This window comes from Aquarana catesbeiana, linkage group LG04 (genome assembly GCF_042186555.1).
Source record: "Aquarana catesbeiana isolate 2022-GZ linkage group LG04, ASM4218655v1, whole genome shotgun sequence".
Lineage (NCBI taxonomy): Eukaryota > Metazoa > Chordata > Amphibia > Anura > Ranidae > Aquarana > Aquarana catesbeiana.
In genome coordinates this window covers 433,303,718-433,313,277 of record NC_133327.1, presented here as the reverse complement: position 1 = coordinate 433,313,277, position 9,560 = coordinate 433,303,718, and the positions used below count along the sequence as shown (strand labels likewise).

At 42.4% G+C, this 9,560-nt stretch overlaps 1 protein-coding gene across 4 annotated transcripts in view; it reads right to left on the bottom strand.

Annotated features, from left to right (window-relative positions):
* Positions 1 to 2,791: 2,791 nt before the first annotated feature.
* SYTL3 (synaptotagmin like 3) overlaps positions 2,792 to 9,560 on the bottom strand; it is a 142,858-nt gene continuing 136,089 nt past the window's right edge. For all 4 annotated transcript variants that reach the window (XM_073627403.1, XM_073627401.1, XM_073627404.1 and 1 more), the window contains 4 exons: positions 5,626 to 5,740; positions 5,438 to 5,543; positions 5,122 to 5,318; positions 2,792 to 2,928 (listed from right to left, as the gene is read on the bottom strand). In XM_073627403.1, the coding sequence (XP_073483504.1) occupies positions 2,798 to 2,928; positions 5,122 to 5,318; positions 5,438 to 5,543; positions 5,626 to 5,740 (549 nt within the window). In that variant the 3' untranslated portion in view covers positions 2,792 to 2,797. The remainder of the gene's footprint in view (positions 2,929 to 5,121; positions 5,319 to 5,437; positions 5,544 to 5,625; positions 5,741 to 9,560) is intronic.

Below are 9,560 nucleotides of genomic sequence, written 5' to 3'. Positions count from 1 at the left end.
GGACAGATCTGTTCTGATCTGAATGGACAACAAGGCAGTGGTTTCATACATCCAATGCCAGGGCGGAACACACAGCAGCTCCCTGCTGAGGGAGGTAGCGCCCATCATAATCTGGGCAGAGAGGAACCTGAGAGACATAAGGGCGGTCTATCTTCCAAGTCACCTGAACAGAAAAGCGACCTCCTATCCCGGAGATTCTTAGACCAAGTGGTCTCTATACCTGAGGATATTCAGTTGGATAGTACACAGGTGGGGCCTTCCCGAATTGGCCCTATTTGCATTAATAGTCAATACAAAAATACCAAGGTTTATCTAACGTCTGCCTCACTCTCAGGCAGAGGTGATGGATGCCCTATCAAGTCCCTGGCCATACAGCCTAGCTTATGCCTTCCCTCCACGGCCTCTTATCTAGAGATTCCTCTCCAATTTAGCGACAGAGAAGACAACGGTCATAGCAGACATACCATATTGGCCCGAGACGCCCATGGTTCTCAATGGCAATGTGTCTGAGCATCAGTCCTCCAGTGAGGATACCTTCAATATCATTTCTCCTATCACAAGGGCATCACACCCATCCGAACCCCCAGAGGCTGAACCTCCACGTCTGGATATTGAGCGGAAGAAGTTCCAACCTCTAGGTTTTTCTGCAACCGTCATCTTAACTCTACTCAATTTGAAATTCTGGATTTCCTCCAAACAGGTCTAGATTTGGGATTAAGGCTAAAGTACCTTGAAAGTGCAAGTGGCAGCCATTTCTGCAGCAACCGGCAGCAGATGGGCAGAAGACCCATTAGTGGTACAATTTTTAAAGCAGTCAGGAAGATACCTCTGCCTATTAGACAGTCCTTCCCCTCCTGGGACCTCTCCACTGTCCTGGAAGCCTTATCTGACAAACCGTCAGATAAGGCTTCCGATACAATGTAATTACGGAACCTAACCCTGGAACTGTCCTTTTTAATCACATTAACATCCGGCAGAAGTGTATCAGAGCTCCAAGCCTTAGGAGCAGATGACAACCATATCATCTTCTACTCAGACAGGGTAGAACTCAGCACAGTTCATGGATTTGTCCCTAAAGCATCTTTCTCCACTAGGCTATCGGAGTCCTGGACCCTACCAGCCTTTTCTTACCAAGATGCGGAGCCTCTTTGAGAACTTCACATAGCAGCCATTTTGAAACAATACCTCCAGATCACGGCCACCTTCAGAAGCTCACCCAAATTATTCATTATCCCTGGGGAAAAAATTAGGGCAAAGAGGCAACAGCTAGGACAATTGCATCATGGATAACAAGATTGATCCAGAAAGTGTACAGGGCGAGAGGTCTGGAACCACCTACTTCAATCAAAGATCATTCCACCAGGTTGGTTTTCCGCCTCGTGGGCAGCAAGGGTGAGCATGTTGGTTGAAACCATCTGCAGGGCAGCATCATGGTCATCTCAGCACACGTTTATGAAACACTACTGAGTAGATCCAGGGGCTCTCCCATCTGTTGAATTCAGCAGGCAAGCCATCAAGTCAGCATTATCTAAAACTAAACGATAGTCTCTTCTAAATAAAAAAATTTCTAAGCATGGACCCACCTGTCTAGTTAAGTATTTGTCATGGGTATGCTGCCATGGAGGCACCAGGAAAACAGAAAATTGTTTCATACTTACCGTAACTTTCTTTTCCTGGTGCCTATCCATGGCAGCATACACACCCACCTGCCATATGCTATATTACGTAAGAATGCTGGGAGGGTCTCTGACCCTCTCTTTTAAAAGATATTCACTGATCCTTAGGGAGGAGTCAAGGCGGAGCTTGTCACGGGTATGCTGCCATGGATAGGCACCAGGAAAAATAAAATTACAGTAAGTATGAAACAATTTTCAGGGTTTTTTTGTTTTGGATAAAGTGGAGAGGAATTAGAATGTTAGTATTTTTTTATTGCTGTCTATGCCTTTAGGAGATTTATCCTCTCTATTTGTCCTGTTTACCATTATCATTGAAAGCGAAAGTAAAGGAAAATCACAAATTTTGGGCTGTTCAACAGTAAAGTATTAGATGGAAAATTTTCCAATGGAGACACTAATTCTGGTGATCTGGTCCCCAAGGAATTTCCTTAATTTGCAGCGATTTCCTCTCACTTCCTATAGTTTGGCTATAGGACAGGAAGTGACGGTAAATCTCTGCAATGGGACATAGATGGCGAAAAAAAATCTGACAGCAGTTATAAACCTCCCTATCTCTGGTAAGAGGCGCATGCGTGTGGTGAGGGGATTTGTCTGAACACCGTTTTTACCTGGATCGCTTTAGGAATATTGGCACATTATAAGAGTTCATTCATCACAGAATTGGGTGTTCACCTTTAACCCTCCCTTAAAGGTTTTTTTGGACTTATGTATGGACACTTTTTTCTTTTGAAAGGCATCTTTTTTTTATTTACAGGGTGTTTGTTTTTATTAGTTATTTACAGGTAAATGTTTGTTATGAAGTACTCTGCATAAGATTATTGTTGTGTGGTTATAAGCATTGCAATATTCATAATTTTTTGAGTTCCAGAGTTTGGCATGAGATTAGCGCACCTATTTTTAATTATTGTCTATTGAGTCTTGTTTCTGACTAATTTGGTTGCAGCTTTCTTTAAATTGCAACTCACTTTGCATCAATTGTTTTGTTCACTCAGACTGAGAGGTGGAGGGATCTTTATTTATTATAATCTTCCCTTGCACTATCCAACATGAAAAAAACTTTTGCCTATAGTTCTACTTTAAAAGGATATATAAGTATGGAAGGTAATATCCAGATGTGACATTTAGAAACAAAAAGACCCTTTATTGTAATATAGTACAAGATAATCTTCTACCCATGTGTTGGGTGTACTGAGCAGTTGCTGCCATAATAACTGAGCAGATTGGTGGTCGATTGATGCACTGGCTTCATCACCTGTGGAGTAGCAAAAAGATAAAAGATGGTAATCTGAATTGCCTACTGGGATGTTACAGTAATCTCTACCAATAACAAATAAGTTGTTAGTCTAGTTACAAAAATTACATATTGGTTTTAAACTGTGACAGCAGATTGAACCTCTGGCTTCTTTAGGCACCCGCAGCTGTCAAAATACTTTTGCCAATCCAGCCAGATCAAGCATGGATTGACATGTTTATGTGTGAACGCTGCAAACAGCTGAAAACGCTGAAAACAGCGGACACCTGTGCTCACTGTTCTCAATTAAATTAGTGATTAGTGGAGTTGGACCTTTTTTTTGGATATTTATTTACCCTGCTGGGGCTGAATGGTTGTATTCCCCTTTTGTTTCCACCATAGACATAAACATGCATTCTTAAATTGTCTAAAAGTACATGTTAATCGAAAAAAGAATTTAGAAAGAAAAAGATTTGTTGATGGTCGTTTGTGTCTGCATACATGCTTGGTATTCTTTGGGCAAAGCACTGATTCTTAGCTCCGTGACTTTGCCGTTGGTATCTTTATGCACAGGAAGGTGGGTGTTTGATGTAGAGTACTCCAATGCAGGAGAGGTGAGTATGGAAACAAGTGTTTACATGTACATATGGAAGTGTTAGGCTGCAATCACAGTTGCACTTCTGCGGTAATGTTTTCTAAAAGCAGAAGAAATTATTTGGGAAGTATAAACAACTTTTAAACTTCATTCACAATAGGAGCTTAAAAAAACAATGGAAAAATGCTGGATAAAAGATGTTCAATAGTATTGTTTTTTTGCTGGTGTTTTTCTGTTTTTGTGCTGGTGTTTTGCCTTCGGTTAATGTTGATGGGGACAAGGGCCTCATCCCCACAGCCCTGGCTGGTGGTTGTGGGAGTCTGTGGGTGCCGAGCTTGTCAGAAGCTGGAAGACCCCTTTAACAAGAGGGCCCCCAGATCCCCCTCCCCCATATGAATGAGTATGGGGTACATAGTACCCTTACTTATTCACCTAAAAAAAATAAGAACTTTCCACCTATCTCTGGGTCCCTCCATCTGACAGCTCCACTTCGTAGCTGCCGCTAAATAAACTAAGAGGCAGAGCCGCTCTGTGACGTCACTGGGTGACCCCCACCCCCTTGTGACATCATTGACCCAGCATGCCCTGGCTGATGATGTCACAAGGGGTGAGGTCACCCAGTGACACCACCGGTGGTCCTGCCCCTTATGTAATTTAGCGGCAGATAGAGCTGTCAGACAGTGCCAGCCAGTGTCAGTTCGGCGGCCGATGTTCATCATGAATCTACACCAAGGGACAATTTTTTAAAATGTTATTTTATTTTTTTTTTTTAACGAAAGGACTTGTCAAAAAAACTGGCTCTACGTTTTTACTTACTTTTTGGTGAATGAGTAGGGGTCTATAGACCCCTACTCATTCACATGGGGGGCAGGATCTGGGGGCCCCCTGCCCCAAAGCACCCCCCATGTTGAGGGCATGTGGCCTGGTATGGTTCGGGAGGGGGGGGGCGCTCACTCATCCCCCTTGTTCCTGGCCTGCCCAGCTGCATACTCAGATAAGGGTCTGGTATGGATTTTGGGGGGGACAGCCATGTTGTTTTTTTTCCCTCAAGTTTTAAATGCCGGCATTCTTTTGTTTACATTCAGCTGCCAGCGGGGAACCCCACTGACAGCAGCTGATGAGTCATCCGTTGTTATATATATATATATAAAAAAAATCCTGGGCACTGGCGCTTAGCAGCTGTTAGCAGAGTATGGGAGATTTAGGAGCTTTGAGCGTTTTTTTTTCTTTTGCTGGCAAATCACTCCCAAAAAAAGAGTATTTTCTGCTCCTAAACGCTGAAGCTTAAAAAATACCTGTAGACTAAAATAGTGTGCATGGACGCATAGGATAACACTGTTTGCTTCTAGAAGCAGAACACAAAATGCTAAGAAGCTACTGCTAGTGTGCATGGAGCCTTATGTTTCCCAGATCAATTTTTTGCATTTAGATATTCCTGTTCTTAAGTGGGTTTAGCTGCATATAGACACCTCTAGCCATATCAAGTCCATTAGATCATTGTTTCATAGGATTACAAAAGGCAAGAAGCTCACTTGGGGAATAATTCTATAATGCATGAGGCACAATGTACAGTGAGGGGTTGGCATACAGTATATCAGTATTTGTCTATTTCCTGTTACCTGTGCTCATACTGGTCCCACCCACAAAGAGCTCATTCAGACCCTGGTCCCAAACAGTAAGATCTAGTCGTGACTTCTTCAGATCATCTTGATTCATAATGTTATAAATGATGGAGTGATTCCACTCAGGACAGGTTTGTCTTCTTAGAACTGGGGTCCTTTTCTTTAATTCATGTTTGTTTGGCAGGATAAGACAGCTTACATATGCATAAAAATAAAAATATTAATAAAGATAGATGTGTGTATATATAGTATTTTAGGCTAAATAGGCTGTTTTGTCAGATACAAAACATTAATAAAATGTCTGGCAGCTCACCTTTTTACAAATGGACTTAAAGTTCCATCTGGTCTTGATGGCAAATTCTTGGCATTTTTTATTACAAGATGAAGCTGGACAGTTCCCAAATGTTTACCTTCTACACCTGCATGATGAAAACTGTTACAATAAGACATTCATAGATTAGATGGTAACTCAGACTTCAGGTCCCAAAATACTGTACATACCTTGTGATGAATGGTGCTCATACTGGAAAGTTGTGGGAACTGGGGGTATTTCTAATCTCATTCTCAGATGCAACTCTCCATGATATTGTACTGTGTGCTCTTCATGCTTCTGTGGCTAGACAAAACAAAAGACAAAAATATTGAAGTAGGATTCCAGTCAAATCCTAACTACTCTTAAAAATGCTCCCCTCCCTCTCCTAATACCTGACATGACTAACCTTTGTAATAAAAGATCTGTATACTTACCTATCATGCTGCTCCAATCCAGTCACGTGATTGGCTCCTCTCTCTCAGCCAGTACTGGCTGCAGGGGAGAGGAGGGAACACCAACAAGGGATGAGCCATAGTAAGCCTATGAGTTATATCACCACTCAGGCATTACCAGCTGTTGTTGGCATCTTCTCCATTCCCCTGCAGTTGCCACTGGCTGATACAGGGGAGATCACATGACAAGACCAGAGAGGCCTGTAAATACACACAGTAAGTATACAGAGCTTTTCTTATACAGGTTAATCAGAATAGGTGTTGGGAGGGAGGAGAACGCACTTTTAATGCCCTGTACACACGGTCGGACTTTGTTCGGACATTCCGACAACAAAATCCTAGGATTTTTTCCGACGGATGTTGGCTCAAACTTGTCTTGCATACACACGGCCACACAAAGTTGTCGGAAATTTATATCCTGCTCTTAAACTTTGTGTGTCGGAAAATCCGATGGAAAATGTGTGATGGAGCCTACACATGGTCGGAATTTCCGACAACAAGGTCCTATCACACATTTTCCGTCAGAAAATCCGACCGTGTGTACGGGGCATTAGAGTAGTTATGGTTTGACTGGCATTCTACTTTAATAAAATAGGGTATCAAAATAAAGTGGTTGTAAAGGCAAAAGGTTTTCACCTTACTGCAGGTAAAGAAACCTTCTGCATGCAGCTTCCCCTGCAGCCCCCCTAATACATAGCTGAGCACTATCTCAATCCAGCGATGTGCACTCTCTCGAGTCCTATGGACACATAGAGCAGGGCTCGGGATTAGGCGCACATGAGTTCCCCCATAGCATGCGGCTTGCTATGAGGGCACCTCCCAAAAAGAGGAGGATCGGGGTTGCTTGTTATTTAAAAAAATAAAATACATGCCTTTAGTATTACTTTAAGTGATGATTTCCACCATTAGTTATTATTGTTCCAATAGAATTGTCATACAGAAATAGCCTCCGCTACCAGCCCTAAAGTGTATATAAAAAGGCAAAACTTTTTATTTTCGTTTTAGACCCCCTGCCAATTTTTTGTTGCTGCCTTGTTCCCACTTAGGAGAAAAAGTTTTGTTGTGAGGGCAAGAGGTGAAGAAAAATCTGTGAGGACAACTGTTCTGATGATGACTGTCTAAAGCCTAGTACACATGGGCCGAATGTCAGGCAACATTCAATAAAAAACAGCTTACATTCGGCCCGTGTGTATGGTAGCTGGACCATATGGAAAACCATATCGAAAACCAGCAGCCGACCGACTCCTGATCAGTGCTCTCAGCCAATGGCTGAGAGCACTGACCGGATTGTTTAGTTAGGGGGCCACTCCCCCTGTCAGAACAAAATAGAATAGCATGGGAGATCGATGTACTAACATTGGAATGTTAGTACAGCAGCTCCAACCGGAGCTGTCAGGTTTTTTTTGAACAAAAAGAGAAAATAGTGGTGTGTACTAGGCTTACAGTAAGAGTGGAGTTCCCTTGCTTTGGGGCAATTTCCGTTCATTTTCTGTTGTGTTTCCAAAACAGGAAGTGAAGGGAAAACCTCCTAGCAGGACACAGAAAGGAAACAAATCCATATAATGTTTTTAATCCTTCGTTACACTATACAAAACAAAACAAAAACGTTTTGGCTTGCCAAACACTTTAATTACTCAAAGATTAGGTCCTAACCAGGATAATGATACTTGTAAATTAATCAGTCAGTAATAGAGTAAAGTGGTTGTTAACCCACTTCTATTAAATGCTCCCATCCTCTCTGCATCATTAAAATATTTGTCTCTGTGCCTGTGTTCTGTAAAAATTCTGCCCGATTGTACCAATATGAGCGTGGCTCCCGGCACTCAGCTGATTCCTTTCCTCTCTTCTCTCTCTGGCTCACAGCTGCAGTGGGTGGGGCCGAGCCCTCCCGCTGTTGTCAGCCAGGGAGGAGGGGGAGAGAGGAGAGAGAGCACCGACAATCAGCTGAGCGCTGGGAGCCGCGCTCATGTAGGTATAATCAGGCAGAATTTTTACAGAACAAAGGCACGGGGACAATTATTATAATGGTGTAGAGAGGATGGGAGCATTTAATAGCTGATATGAGAGCAGCGGGGGGGGGGGGGGGGGGGGCACTGGTATGAGCAGAGATAGGCAGAGAGGGGAGGGGGGAGAGGGACACAGGAGACAGATAGCAGGCTGTGACTGACAGAATCACACAAACGGACCATGGTGTCAGGGCTCAGCAGCCATGATTATCGTGGTCAGTTTGCAGAGGGCAGGGTATAGCCAGGCAAGATCAGCCAGGTAGTTCAGGTGTTACAGGGGTCCAAATGACACAGCAAAAGCACTGTGCTGTATAACATGCTTTAAGGGAACAGGATCTTTGTTTTATTTTTTTTGGGTTAACAAACGCTTTAAGATTTTAGATTCACCATGTGTTATGAGGAAAGTTATTCCTGTGATATGCTGAAAAAATTACCAACCCTCCATAATATGGCTTGTGTATCTGTATAGATAGGTCAGGGGCAGTCCATAAAGTCAGTTCTTAAAACATCTTTCTTTTTTGATAATTGGTACATGTATAGGAACCTTTAGGGCTATAGGGGTAAATTCACTATTAGTTATACAACGTCAAATAAAATGCAGTAAAATAACGCATGTGGTAAATCAGTTGTGAAAGTTCAATTCACTAAGAATTTTGCGTTAAATAAGGAATGCAGTATTTTTTCGATTGTTCAGTAACTACCGCATTTTTTCATATAATCATCGGTCGTTAAGTGTGTATATATGTGTGTATATATATATATATTATATATACACACAGTATCTCCCAAAAGTTAGTACACCCCTCACATTTTTGTAAATATTTTATTATATCTTTTCATAATGACAACACTGAAGAAAATAAGATTTTTATAACAGCTTACCTGTAAAATCCTTTTCTTTGAAGTACATCATGGGACACAGAGCCATAGTAGTTACTATGTGGGTTATAGGCCACCTTCAGGTGATGGACACTGGAACACCCTAAGACAGGAAGTCGACTCCTTATATAACCCCTCCCACTACTGGGAGTACCTCAGTTTTTGTAGCAAAGCAATACACGTGTATACCAGAAAGAAGGAGGGACCTCTGTGTCCCGTGATGTACTTCAAAGAAAAGGATTTTACAGGTAAGCTGTTATAAAAATCCTATTTTCTTATCGTACATCACGGGACACAGAGCCACAGTAGTTACTATGTGGGTTGTCCCATAGCAATGCCAACTGAAGGAAGGGAGACACAACGAAAGTAGGGCACCAAGAGACTAGAGGACTTATACTGCTGCCTGCAGTACACTGCACCCAAAGGCGATATTCTCATGACCTTTTACATCTACTTGATAGAATATGGTAAATGTATGGACTGAAGACCAAGTTGCGGACTTGCAGATTTGAGCCATGGAGGCCTGGTGATGCACTGCCCAAGAAGTACTAACAGCCCTGGTGGAGTACGCTTTAATATGAAAAGGTGGTACTTTCCTCTTCAAACCATAAGCTTGAACAATCACTTGACGAATTCATTTGGAGATAGTAGATTTCGATGCTGCCTGTCCTCTCTTAGGACCTTCAGGCAACACAAACAAAACATCTGTTTTACGAATCTGAGCAGTCACCTTCAAGTAGACTTTGACTGTTCTCACCACATCAAGAGAATGTAGTGACCTTTCTT